Raw genomic sequence first — 14720 nt, 5'->3', positions numbered from 1 at the left:
GCATTGTTAATGAGACCCTAGAGAATACTGGGCAGAGTCAAGTTTGAAAACCCTTTGAACCATTCACAGAAATCAGGAGAGCTCCTGTCTGCATCTGCCTCCTTCTCCTTACAGATCCGGGAGTGCACCATAAATTCTTACCATGCCTCCTCTTACTTTACGGCGGCACGGTGAATTCCTCCTTCCTCTTTACTCCCAACAGAGGAAGGCTGTACTCTCAATTCCAACAACTCGAGGGAGATCTCAAGGTAAACAGTTTCATCAGCCTACAAAGTACCCCAGCTGCGGCTTTCAGATTAAACCTGGTTCTATATTTGCTTCGCACTTGACGGTTGGTCTTCAGGTTATTCACCCCTCAAGCATTTAGCCTATCAAAATCAGGAACCCAACTGTTGGTTTCAAGGATAAACCTGTGTTCTTATGAGAAAATAAGATTCAGAGGTGAAAACTGCCAGGTCTGTAAGAAGTCCATTCTCATACTCAAGCCTACACCCACCGTAATCACTAGGAACCATTTGATTGAGACAAGGCCGTGGCAAAGCTTGGAAAAGAAACAAATGGAAATTTGTACACATCCATCATTCTAAAAGATGGGGAATAGGATTTAGGTTTTGGACTAACTTCAAGATTTTGGTACCTCAACCTCAGTGACCCAGTCATTAAAAACACCCCCTACTTAAGGGTTAGTAAGAGCAAGACCAAGAGCTTAAGTTACCACCACTTCCCTATGACTTTTTTCCAATTTTGAAACTGTCAAAATTGAAGTTTAGTCTTAAAATCGGGTTTGCTATAATGTAAGTACCCAATAAGCTTAGGTTTAATGTCACATTTGTAAAATACAAAGCATGTTCCTTTCCCCAAAAGGAACTGGAGTTGCATTTCTGGTAAAGAGTGGCTTGGCTCAGAGAGTATTCCTTGTGACCTATTTGGGGTGTGTCTTTGTTTAATGGCAAAATGTACACATCCCATAAAACACACACTTTAAGAGTGAAACCACTGTTTCTTGCAACACCTTTCAAACCCCAGTGAGGGAGAATTAACTGTGACCTTCAAGAAATGATCTTCTCCTCAAGGGAACTTTTTTTTTTCTTTTATAGAAAATAAGCCCTCATGGTAATAGAGAGCTAAAAAACTCTGCTTTTTAAAAAGTCTTCCAAGAAAACCCAGTCTTCATTAAGAATAAAACTTCTGCAGGGCAGGGACCCACCATGCTATCTGGAGGCCACAGAATGCTTTTCCTTTTCCAGAAACTATGGAAAGGACCATTACATCTAGCACACCTATAGTGAGGCACAAAGAGGCTTTCTGATCCACTCCGATGGAATTGGCAACTCTCCCTAATTATTTAAGAACAGAGAAAATTAAATCACTTGAGAACCCTAGAGTGGCAGCAGGATAGGACCCATGAGATATCCTGCTGGCACGTTCAAAGACTTACCAAAAAGTCACCATCTATCAGCCCCTGTTCATGGCTTGGTAACAACAGAGAACAGTTTAGTTTTCTGCACATGCACGTGTATACACGCATCTGACAAAGAAGTTGGAGGGAAACCTCAATGACCAGCCATTTTATATTAGGGCCCAGGAAACAGGCAAGCTCTTCCTTCCAACACGGTGGAGCCTCTATATTTTTTCCCCCACATCTAGAAATCTGTATTCTGAGATAAACAGGACTACAAATGGATGACCAGACCTCCAGAATACCACCCAACCATTAGGAGTTAAACACCTTATAGCAAAACGCATTTTATGTGGAAAAGAAGGGACTCTACTCGGATTCTATGAAGCAGCTCTTCTCAAGTGGCATTCTTATTATGGACGGCCCCCTCAACACAGGTCACATGTCAGTAGAGAGCACTAGCTTCCATTTTGGGGAAAGAGTTCGCACGATCCTAAATCTCTCTGCCCAGCAACTTCTGAGGAGATGAAAGAAGGCAGAGAACTCTAGAAGTGACCCTGTAAGAACACCACTTCCCATTTCTATGTTATTTGGCTTCTGTAAACACCATCTCATGAGACCACAACAGCGACCCGGCAAGGTAAGCAGAACAGGTATTATCTTCAACTTACAGGTGGAGAAATGGTGACTCTGAGGCTAAATGACTCACTTGCACAAGGTCACAAGACAGGCAGTTAACTAGCAGCCCAACCGGGAGAGGAACCTAGCCCTCTGACACGCAAGCAGTGCAGTTTCCACAACGCTATCCAGCTTCCTCATGTTTTAGGTTGAGAGGCAGTAGAGGGTAATGGCTAAGAGACCAGGTGGATTCTGATACTGGCAGACCTGCAGTCCAATCCCAACTCTGCCACCTATTAGCTATCTGGCCTTGTGTAGGTTCCTTAACCTCCCTTTACACCTCAGTTTCTTCATCTGTAAAATGGGAATTGAAACATTTTACCTCCTAGAGTTATAGTGATGATTAAATGAGCTGATGAACATATGGCACTCTAATTCATTCACTCAACAAATATTTGTGCCTGGCACATGGAGTGCAGGAGTTACAACAGTGATCAAGAGGCACAGTCTTCCTCTCATGGAGCTTAAAATTTAGTCAACTTAAACAGAAAGAGTAAATGGATAAATACAATGTGTTAAGTGCTATCAAGGTAACAGGTGAGTGACTGGAGAGACTGACAGGCGGGAGCCAATTTTTAAGAGTGGTCTCTAAGGAGAAATTTAAGTTGAGCCCTAAGGGATCATAAAAGGCTATCCCTGTGCAGAATGGAAGGAAAAGCATTCCAGGCAAAGGAAATAGGGCGTGCAAGGGTCACAGCCCAGAGAAGGCAAACGTGACTGTGTGTATCCTCGCAGGATTTGGGGAACAACTTTTACAAGCTGGCTGTATTTGTATTTTAAATTTTACAGGCTGGCTGTATTTGTATCTTAAAAGTAACAAAGACAACGCTCAAGAGAGGTGAGGTGTCTCGTCCAAGGTCACAGCTTCTCCAAGGAGGACCTGAGACCCCAGTATTCTACCTCCTGACATAACATCAGCTCGCTCCCTTTGAGGAAGCCTCTAGCTCATTGAGCTCCCCCACTTATTTCACTGACAGCTGTTTTCTGTGCCCCTGAAGAGTTCCAAGAGCACCTTGAAAACACAAGCAACGACATCACATCAGCTTCCAGGCATCCAGTCAACTGTGCACTGAAATCCTCACTCTTCTACTCTTAAGACACAAGAGTGAAAACTGCTGGGACCTTTCTCAAGGCTCCAAAATTTCTCTTCTTACAGCAACAAACAAGAGAGGAAGGGGATGTCCTGGAAGGAAGAGCCTGTGGCCTGTTGCAGAAGGTGAGATAGAACCACCATTGCAGAAGAGCGGAAATATCAAAGTTCCTCTCAAATGAGCTGCACAGGAAAAACTAATTACTTTATTTGAATAAAACAACAAATCCCTAAGGAGGTGGTTCTCAATCAGGCGATACCCTGCCCCCACCAAGAGCACTGAAATTTGTGGGAGTATTGAGTGGGCAGGGCCAGGTATGCTCAATGTCCTGCAAAAGGACAGGATGGTCCTATAACAACTATATTACCCAAAATATTAACAGCGGCCCCACCCATTTTAATATTAATCCCTCAAGGGATTAATATGCTCCAACTTTTCCTGTAGTCCCTGGTTCAGTGGCTCTTCCTAACCTCACTACAACTAGATAAAAAAACCTTAAGGTTTTATAGCTGAGGAGTCTGAATTCTGGAATCCAATTTTAAGCTCATAGCTCCAGCATGGAACTTGGTGGCAGAATAAGGAAAAAGACGTTTCCAGTAAGAGACAGACAAGAAATTTAAGCAAGGGAACTCCTTCTCCAGAGAAACCTCTGTAAGATTATATTTTTGCAATACACAAAATTCTACTTGCGCTTTTTGAGAATCTCCTTATAGCACCCTTCAGTTTAAAATCAGACACTAATGACAGTTCTTTTAAAAACTTAACTACAATCATCTCAAAAATACACCTGACTCTTTCTGGACCAAGTTTTATAAGAAATATTATTAAGTTCAAGATGTCTAAGGGAGGGAGATGCAAGAGGGAAGAGATATGGGGACATATGTATATGTATAACTGATTCACTTTGTTATAAAGCAGAAACTGACACACCATTGTAAAGCAATTATACGCTAATAAAGATGTTTAAAAAAAAAAAAGATGTCTAAAGCTGATCAAATGTCTAAAAGTACCAACGGTAGTCATGCCTTGCATCTCATTCAGGGCAGAGTTGGATGCATGCAGGTCAGAGAAGCTCCAGTGATATCTAGAGGTCTGTTCAGGGATTGAAATTCCATCCTAGCAATTAAAAGCCACTTTCAAATGTTACTCTAAATTAGTCACTAATTCTCCCTAAAAATTATTTCACAATTATTTTAAAGAATTGAAAAAAAAAGACTGTTTTCAGAAATAGAGATACAAAAAGTCTACCCTATTTCACAATAGCTAGAACAGTGATCCAACAAATAAATCCTCCATAAAGCAATCTTTCTTCTACACAATATCTAAATTTTCTGAAGTCTCCCAAAGGAGTCTGAATATGTTAACTTCTTCACTCCAACTTGCCAATTAGCAAATAGCGGCCCCACACCCCTTCTGACCAATTTTCTAGAAGCTTAACCTGGCTTCTCAGGTTAGCTAAGCAGACAGACCTGTTTTCCTCCAGAAGCACCGAGCAGTGCCTTTTCTGCCCTGCCTGTTAGAGCCTGGGAAATCCTCCTCCAGCTTTTCGCTGACCTGCCACCAGAAGTTCACAAAATGAATTCATCCAGGTTCTCTGAATCCTCCTTTCCCCCTGACATGTGCCAACAGCCAGGCAATAAAATGCCACCTCTTGGTTACAAAAAGATGCAGAATACCCAGAAGACCAAGCACTTAGCATGGAGGGGAAAAAAAAGATGGAGGGATGCAAGAGTCATTGAGCCAAGGCTACTGCATGCAGCACGGGTAACCAGAGCCCTGGTCCTGCAAAGCCTCCCAGGGAGGCTCCCGGCTGGGCCCTCCATCCAGCAGGCCACACCTGTCTATGACAGCAGCCTGACAGCCGCTCCACTTTAAACAATTCAAACAGATTTCCAGCAGGGTGGCAAAACTGGGCACCCGTCTCTCCCAGCAAGAGCAAGAGCCCTAATCCAAACACCACTTGGCCCCAATTTTTTCACACCCTTTGTTTAGGAGACACCGCTTGGTCAAATTGGATCCTGCTCTGTTACCGGTGAGGCAAGCACAATGCAGCAGTTACAGAAAGAAAGCATCGAGGCCGACTTGCTATAAGCCAGACAAGACCTGAGGATGGGGATGCCAGTGAATGAGACTTCAATAGGCATCCATAAGTGAACCAACACCTGAAGTCCTAATACGCCCGGCTCCGCAGCCTCTCAGAAAGCCTCTTTTCTAGAGGGTGGGTATCCCATTCATCCCTTGGCTTCGGCGAACCAAGGGGAAGGCAGACAGATCCAGGTTGCGCACTCCACCTCCAAATCTTCGCACACGCGCGAAGGTGTGGGGCGCCCCGGCGCGCCCTCGCTTGCACTCCACCCTCTGAGGCCTCCACCAACCGCGGACTCACCACTGTGCGAGCTGAACCACCTGGGTGCGATGTGCAGAGGTAGAGCATCCGCCAGCGAGGCTCGGGAGCCCAGGTACAGCATCCCGTCTCTATGGTGACCGCCGCCCGTCTCCTGGTAACCATTGCCGTGGGCATAGGTGGAGTCGGACGCCGACCCTCCGCCGCCAGGCGCCCTCTCGGAGTCGCCGGTCCCCCGGGAGGCGGGGGTGTAGAGGCCAAAGGGCACCCCCCCGGCCGTGCTGGGGTCCATGCCCATGCCCGCCACCGAACTGACCGAGCGGCTGCGCAGCCCCATGGCCCCGCCGCCCGCCCGGTAGTGCCCAAAGTGGGGCGCCCCTCCCGGAGGGGGCACGGCGCTGTCATCGGTGGAGACCCCCGGGAAAGGGCCCCGGGAGCGGGCCGCCGTGCTCTGCTTGCCCCCCATGCTCGCCCGGGCCCCGGTGGGGCGGGAACCTGGAGGCCGAGACCCTCCCCCACTTCTCAGCAGCGGGGGGAGGGTTGGGCGAGCATAAAGGGGGAGGGAGTCAAAAAAGGAGACCGGGAGAGAAAAAAGGAAAAAAAAGAAAAAAAAAAAAGAAAACCCGCGGGCGGAAGAGGCAGGCGGGCGGGGATCCCAAACTAAGAATTTAAAACGATCCAAGCCAAACGCATGTTTCCCCTCAAGGTCCAAAGAGGCGCAGTCCGGCGCGGGCTCAGCGCGCCACAGGCCGCCCCCGGGCCCCCGAAAGCCGGGGGAGCTGCAAGGAAGGAGGGAGGGAGGCGGCGGGCGAGCGGGCGGGCGGGCGCAGGGAGGCGCCCGAGGAGGCCGCCCGCCCGACAGCAGGAGGCGGAGGAGGGCTGGGGGCGCCGGGCGCGTCCCCCGCCTCAGGACGCCGCGACCATGGACGGCGGCCCGGACCCCTCCAGGCCTCGGGCGGGCTGCGGCGCTGGGCAGCCAGGCGGAGCTCGGGAAGCCGCGGTCGCGTGGCGTAGCGCTCTCGCTCCAGCCGCAGCCGCCGCCGCCGCCTGCCCCGCCAGCCGCACCGCCCTGCTCGGTCCCGGGCTGCGCTCGCCGGCGCTCCTCGCCGCCGTGGAGACAATGGAGGGAAGCAGAGCGCAGGCGCCGCCCGCGCCCCCTCCCCCTCCCCCCCCGCCGGGTTAACCCCTTCGCAGCCCTTGCAGCGCCGGGCTGCTGACGCCCGAGAGGTCCCACCCACCCACCCAGCCCGCCCCGACCCGCCTGGAAACTGAGTGGCCTGAGCTATGGGGCGTCAGGAACAGAAGCAAGGCGTCTTTCCAAGCAAGCACTCTTTAAGCCCCTGAAAGTAGCTGATGATTCAGAGGGGAACCACCTATGGGGGGAGGGGCTACCATGGTTCGAGGGGTGGGAAGGAAACGCAGGGAAGAATAAAAATTACTCTAAACGCCTACCTGGCTTTGAGGGTCACTTCACTGGTCAAGCTCCCCTCCCGGCACAAATTTGCCCCCACAGCGCCCTCTGGTGGACGTGCTGTCCGTTCTATCGGAGGTTCCCCATCCTAGAACCCCTAAAATCAGGAAGCTTAGCATTTGGGGGATTTTTAGTTTTTCGGGGGTACTTTTCACTGGGGCAGTTGTGACTCCAGATTTTGCTGACAGTAGATCAGAACTTCCTATTTTGGGCTTAAGCAAATGGGTAGATTCCTTAGCTAAAATGTAATCCTGAAAATCATTAGGTGTACGATAAAAAGTGAAAAGATATAGACATGAAAATGCAATAATGCAGCTAGAACTAGTGATTTTAGAAACTCCCTAGTCCACGGCGGGACCCCTGTTTTGTTTACCATTTATCCTGGCATGCACCACAGGGCCTGCGACACAGTAGGTACTCAATAAATATTTGCTGACCAAGTCTGCATTTTGCAATATGTCTCTCTCACATATTCACACTCACTGATTCATCGTTTGTTCGTCCATTCATTGGTTCAACAACTATTTTTCAAGTGCTGAGTGCTGGCTATGAGCATCACGCAGTCCCTGGCCTGACTTCCTTGCCCTAAATGTCCTCCAGATACTTCCAAATCAAGGAGCCAAAACAGGGTGTAAAGAAATATTAAAACCAAAAAAAGAAAGGTTGATCTGTCACAGGTATTGATTGTCCCAGTGTGACCAGCTTGGAAAGAAACAGGAGGAAGGCTATGTGCAAGCATGGAGTGCTTTTGAGGCCAGGGGAGGCAGTGAACAAAAAGCCCTGCCGAAAGAAGTTGAGATTTCTGTATGAGAAATGATGTAGCAAAAACAGAATGTTTTAATACCCAAGAAGTTATCTGTAAGTGCCTAAATGGGGAATTTGTATACACCTAAGATCCAAATATGTGATCTGAAGAGAAACAAGAAAGTTTAAATTTAACCCAATTTCCTCCCTGAAGAAAGAAGCGGGGTATTTCAGTACCATGCAGAAAAGAGGATACTAGATCCCTTGACAGATCTCTACTGGGGAGATAAATATATAATCAATAAGTATTGTAACCATCTAACTAGCTTTTGATTTACCTATTCATTCAACACTTTTTTTTTAATGTTGAACAAAATATGAATTTCTTTTTTTTTTTTTTTTGCTGCGTGGCACAGCTTGTGGGATCTTAGTTCCCCAACCAGGGATCAAACCTGGGCTCCGGCAGTGAAAGTGCAGTGTCCTAACCACTGGACCACCATGGAATTCCAAAAATATGAATTTCTAGTAAGTGCCAGGCACTGCACTAAGTTCTAGGATACGATAGTGAGAAAAACATATAGAGTCTTGTTCTCATAGGGCTTCAGAAGAAACACTAACCTAAATGTCCAACAACTGATGAATGGATAAACCAAATGTGGTATATCCATACAATGGCCTGCTATTCAGCCATAAAAAGAATAAAGTGCTGATACATGCTACAACATGAATGAAACTTGAAAACACTAAGTAAAAGGAGCCAATCACAAAAGATCTTATATTGTCTGATTCCACTGATATGAAATGTCTAGAATAGGAAAATCTTATATTGTCTGATTCCACTGATATGAAATGTCTAGAATAGGCAACTTCATTGAGACAGAAAGAAATCCTGGAGGGAGGCGAGAATGGAGAATGACTGCTACTGGGTCTCTTTTTGGAGTGATGAAAATGTTCTGGCATTAGATAATGGTGATGGTTGTACAACCTTGTAAATATACCAAAAAAAAAAACAAACCCACTGAATTATACACTTAAAAGGGTGAATTTGATGGTGTATGAATTACAGTGCAGTAACATATAGATATAGATATAGATATATATGAAGTATCAAAGCAGGCAGTGACAGTACAGTGTGGTAAATAAGCCTAGAACAGAGACTTCCCTGGTGGCGCAGTGGTTAAGAATCTGGCTGCCAATACAGGGGACATGGGTTCAATCCCTAGTCCGGGAAAGATCCCACATGCCACTGAGCAACTAAGCCCGTGTGCCACAACTACTGAGCCTGCGCTCTAGAGCCCACAAGCCACAACTACTGAAGCCCCTGTGCCTAGAGCCTGTGTTCCGCAACAAGAGAAACCACTGCAATGAGAAGCCCACGCACCGCAACGAAGAGTAGCCCCCACTTGCTGCAACTAGAGAAAGCCTGCGTGCAGCAACGAAGACCCAATGCAGCCAAAAATAAATAAATAAAATAAATTAATTTTTTAAAAATAGCCTAGAACAGTGCCTGGCAAGTACACGACACTCAATAAATGTTTATGAAACGAATGAATGAATGACTAAGTGCCATGAGAGTTCAAGACCATGGTGCTGATGGAAGGAGACAGGCACGGACATAGTGATTCTAAGCCAAGACCTAAAAGATGAGTTGGAGATTAGCCAGGGAAAGCAGGGTGGAGGTGGGGGATTAGCTGTATTTCAGGAAGAGAAGAATGTTCCAAGGAAAGGGAACAGCATGTTCAAAGGAACTGAAAGATGCAGTTGAGCTGCAAAGAGAGGAAGTGGTCCTCAGAAGCTGACAAGAGGGTCCAGGGAGCCGTGGGAAGGAGCATGGACCATATCCTGAGGGCATGGGGAGCTGTGGAAAGATTTATCAACATCATTATCATTAAAAATAATGATTAATAAGGCCAATGATTAATGAAGATTCCAACTTGGAAAATTAAGAAACTTATCCTCTCCCCAAATAAAGATCTATATTTTTCTTTGCTTACATATTCATAAAGATACTGGATGGAAACATGAAACAACATAGTGTAGTCCCTTGGGGGGGGGTGGGCAGTAGGAACTGGAGAGCTGGGTGAGAGGATAGATGGGAAATGTTTCGTTTCATTATATACCTTTTTGTATTTTAGTGTTTCAGCCATGTAAATTTAAATAGAGAGAGAGAGAGAGAGAAAAAGATAGAGGTATATAGAAAGTGCATACCACATGCATTAAGTCTTCGCCTTGCAATGCAGGGGGTGCGGGTTCGATCCCTGGTCAGGGAGCTAAGATCCCACATGCCTTGTGGCCAAAAAACCAAAACATAAAACAGAAGCAATATTGTAACAAATTCAATAAAGACTTTAAAAATGGTCCACATCAAAAAAAAAAAATCTTAAAAAAAAAAAGGATATACCACATGCACACTGAAAAGTCATACAGCTGGAAGGAGCAAAGCTGGACTTCTAAGCTTTACAGTGAACATGTTCATCAAGGAATCTTTGCATGACAATTTCATTTTCTCTCTATGCTTTCCAACGGGGGGAAAAAGATTAGATCTGCTTAACAGCTCTATTTCTTTTTGTATATTAATAATTTGCCCTTAAGGTGTATATTCCAGTCTACTATCATAAGCTAGTCTCTCTCACATCTGGCACCACTGAACAGCTGAGAGCCTGATCTGCAAAGGTGAAGCCCCTGCTTTCTGCAATGTGATGACACTAAATTTAGGTGGCCTGTGGGACCTCGAGTGGCAGCCTTTCTCAGGCAATGCCCTTGTTATCTCCTTGTGCAGTTATTTGTATGACAAATTTCCCCCTGAAATGAAAATATTAAGATACAGAGCAGGGAAAGTTCAATCATTCAGTAGCTTGATTCTGTCCTTTACATCTTAGAAAGAGGGACTCATGGCATTAACAACAGGCATCCACTGAGACCTGAAGCCTCAGATTTGTTTCATTTCATCGTTTGTTGCATCAAGAGTCCTGTACGTACTTTGTTCCAAGTTTCTCCTGTGGGTTCTTGGTTTAAAGTTAACAGGTCTGGAGACAGTGGCAAGTCATTCTGGATACTCTTTTTTTTTTTTAAATGTATTTATTTTTTTTTACTTTTTGGCCACACCATGCAGCATGTGGGATCTTGGTTCCCCAACCAGGGTTTGAACCCGTGCCCCCTGCAGTGGAAGTCAGAGTTTTAACTGCTGGACCACCAGGGAAGTCCCCATTCTGGACACTCTTGATGCAAGGATATCAGATGCAAGAACGGCCCCAGCTAGACTTGGGACCTCTGTTTTATTTTTTATCTTCATGCTCTCACTTACCCTGGGTGAACTGCTTCGTGGCTCTCCTTCAGCTGTGAAACAGGGTTAATAAATCACTAACCCACCTACCAGAATAGTCAGGAGAAAGAGCTGATAAAATCAGCATTGACTGTAGCCAATATTTTATAATAACTATAAATGGAGTATAACCTTTAAAAATTGAGAATTACTATGGTATACACCTAAGACATATAATATTGTAAATCAACTATACCTCAATTTTTAAATATTTTTATTTATTTATTTAGGCCATGCTGCGAGGCATGCGGGATCCTAGTTTCCTGACCAGGGGTAGAACACCGGGCCCCCTGTGGTGGCAGCACAGAGTCCTAACCACTGGACCACCAGGGAAGTCCCTATACCTCAATTTTTTAAAAAAAATCAGCATTGCCAAAGCCATTTGCCTTTGCAATGTCAGTGCATAACGATGGTGCAAAACCCCAGTTTCGAACATCACCTTGAAGAATGTAAGTCTGGGGGACTTCCCTGGTGGCGCAGAAGTTAAGAATCCGCCTGCCAATGCAGGGGACACGGGTTCGAGCCCTGGTCCAGGAAGATCCCACATGCCGCGGAGCAACAAAGCCCGTGCGCCACAACTGCTGAGCCTGCGCTCCAGAGGCCCGTGCTCCGCAACAGGAGAAGCCACCGCCATGAGAAGCCCGCGCACCGCAACAAAGAGTAGCTCCCGCTCACCGCAACTAGAGAGAGCCTGCATGCAGCAGGCAACAAAGACCCAACACAGCCAAAAATAAATAAATTTTTAAAAAAAAGAATGTAAGTCTGGGACTTGAAGGGTTCAGAAAATGGGGGCAATGGCTTGTTAGGGCCTACTCCTGGGAAATAGCCAGGGTGGGGATGGCATGGACAAGTATCTCCAAGTAAGAAACTTTCTCCCAGGCCTCTCATAGCTCTTTAGGTTTTTAATCATTTTGCTTGAAAAGAGAAAACGTAAATAGAGAAAATCAGGGTAATGATCAACCAAATGTATATAGCAAGGAGCCGGAGCATGTGGGAACATCCACAAATATTTGTTGATTGATGAAGAGAGGGAAATTACTGGTAGAGCTCAGGGCAGGGTTCCAAGATTCCCAGATGTAGAGAGACTGAGGGGTCAGCTAACTCCACATTCTACAGAAGAGGAAACAGGGGACCAGAAAGATAAAGGATCGTGCTCAAACTTGCAAGGCTAGTTGCTGATAAGAGCCAGCCAGAGCCCTGGATTTCTGGGTTGGCCACATGCCCTTCCTTCCTGTGGCGTGGCTAGCAAGTGACCTTCTGAAAAGACATTGTTTGGTGATAAGGGCCCTGTGGCCTGGTCAGCAAGTTGAGGTCTGCTTGACAAGGGACACCTCAATGGTCTCCAGTCTCTGACTCAGGACATTCATATGCAGATCTCAGGGGAGCACAGTAGTGAAGAAGCAAGCAGAGAGCTCTAGACTTGTCTCCGGAGTCCTTACTCTTTCGTGGTGACAGCGTGGGTGGGAGATGGAAAGAAGGCCTGAGGAGGCAGTTAGAAAGGGGCTCATGGTCCCTCTCTCAAAAATTCTACCTTGCCTTTTTCACATTCAAGAAAGAAAACACTGGGAGAACAGAGAGAACCAAGGATTTGAAACCCAAAGTACTTTCTGTACTTAATAACCATGACAAGCAGATTTTGAGAACTAGACAAAAATGAACTAAAGAAGTGGGAGTGGGGGAGTGTTGAAGAAATGCTTGGGCAGGGTCAGTCCTACTGGTTTTAGTGGGAAAGGAATTACCAAGCTATATATAGACAGACAGAGAGCTTTGAAATCTCTCTCTCTACCTCTATCTCTATGCAAAATAAAACTTCAAAGCCTAAGCAGGACCCTTCCTAAATAGCCCTTTTCAACTTTTCTAGCTGTACTTTTTGTTACATCCTGTCATCTACCCTAAGTTACAGTTGTACCTGACTATTTGCTAACCACTCATTCAGTGGATATTTATTGAGCACCTACTACATCCTAAGCAACAGGCAAATAAATAAGAATATGATGTGTTAAATGAATTAATTCATTTATTCCTATGTGATGGCATAAGCATACCTAGAAACTATTCTTTATCTTTCCATCTCTGTGCCCTTCAACGTGGCTTGCAGTTTTTCCCCTTCCTGGCCCTCTGAGCTGAGGCCCTTCTCTCTAGAGCAATCTTTGGCATTTTTGATGGAGAATTGGGAAGAAACTGGAAGGCAGGAAGAAAAGCCAGTGCAGGACTGTGGAGGCCAGGGCTGGAGGAAATTTTTAAGGGCTGTGTTGTGTGAGTGTAATAACTGATAGATGAATGAGAAAGAAAGCAAGGGATTTTACGGAGAACTATTGGTGATTCTGTATTTCTTTCTGGGTGTAAAGAATTACAAGTAAAGACCATGAATAGTTTTAGAAATTGCTTTTGGTTTCACAGAAGGCATCCTTTGGATTTAGACAGCACTGTGCGGGCATGACATATGCTTTTCGCATTTATTCATTGGACCAATATTCATGGAGTGTCATGTATGTGCGGTTGCCACGCAGGGCTGAACGAAACAGAGCTGGTCCCTCTCCTCCTAAAACTTGAAAATATTCAATAAACAAATATTGAGTTCCATATTGTGGTGTGTATTTTGAAGGAAAGAAAGAAGCACAGTGTCGTGAGTGTTAATTGGGGAACTGCTTTATGTCTTTGGAACACATCCTGCCCTTCACACTTTCTGATGCTGAAGTACTTTTTCTGATAGTGGACTCTATCAAAAATCCTAATAATATACTGAAAAGCTCAAATGTCACGGTCTTCAGGATGCTATGTCATGTCTCCCATTTAAGCTGTTCTCTCCTGGCACATTGCTTTTATAAAACACAATTCTGCCAAGTGTATACCTGTTGTACAGTGACCAACTGTCTCTGTTTGCCCACATTGAGCAGCTTCCTGGCGTGAGTTGGTTACCCTAACCTGTTAACAAGTCTGTCTTCCCCATTATATCCAACACTCCAGGAGGGAAAGGAAGCCTTCTTATCTCTATTCATGCAACAACTTGCATGTAGAAATAGAGTTAATATTAACAACAATAATAATAGCTTACACTTGAGTGTTGACTATATTCCAGGCCCTATGCTTGCTTAACTCCTTACAACAAGCAAACAAACTTCTTCCTTCCATAGAGAAACTGAGGCTAAGCCAGTTAAGCCCAGGATTTGAGAGGCTGGGGCTGAAAAAGAGAACCTCTTAATCACCACTCCCCGTACTAGCACAGCAGTCCTCCAACTTTTTGATCTCAGGTTCTCTTTACACTCCTAAAAAGCATTAATGACCCCTCAAAACTTTTGTGTGGGAGATGTCTAGTACATCAGAAATTAAAACTGAGAACTTAAAAAATATATATTTCATTTAAACATCAATGCACATTCACATCAATAACACATTTTGTAAGTAAAAAATAACTATTTTCCAAAAAATTGGTTTTGTGAGAAGAGTGGCAAATCTCTTTAATGTCTGGCTTAACAGAAAACCCCTGGATTTTCACATCTGCTTCTACGTTCAATCTGTTACAAATATGTATCATGTAGCCTCTGGAAAACTCCACTGTACACTGGTGAAAGAAAATGAAAAAGGCAAATAACTTCTTTGTATGACTATGAAAATTGTTTTGCCTTCGGAGACCCCCTGGGTCCTTGGATAGTTTGGCAGGCGCCGCTGTA

General features: G+C 45.4%; 1 protein-coding gene across 3 annotated transcripts in view; it reads right to left on the bottom strand.

The window, feature by feature from the left end:
- ZNRF1 (zinc and ring finger 1) overlaps positions 1–6660 on the bottom strand; it is a 97083-nt gene extending 90423 nt beyond the window's left edge. For 2 of the 3 annotated variants that reach the window (XM_036834720.1, XM_036834721.1), the window contains exon 1: positions 5555–6660. In XM_036834720.1, the coding sequence (XP_036690615.1) occupies positions 5555–5978 (424 nt within the window). In that variant the 5' untranslated portion in view covers positions 5979–6660. The remainder of the gene's footprint in view (positions 1–5554) is intronic. The other variant, XM_036834719.1, reaches the window with a different exon arrangement.
- Between the last annotated feature and the right edge of the window lie 8060 nt (positions 6661–14720).

Source organism: Balaenoptera musculus, chromosome 19 (genome assembly GCF_009873245.2).
Source record: "Balaenoptera musculus isolate JJ_BM4_2016_0621 chromosome 19, mBalMus1.pri.v3, whole genome shotgun sequence".
Taxonomy (NCBI): domain Eukaryota; kingdom Metazoa; phylum Chordata; class Mammalia; order Artiodactyla; family Balaenopteridae; genus Balaenoptera; species Balaenoptera musculus.
This window is presented reverse-complemented; position numbering and strand designations above follow the sequence as displayed.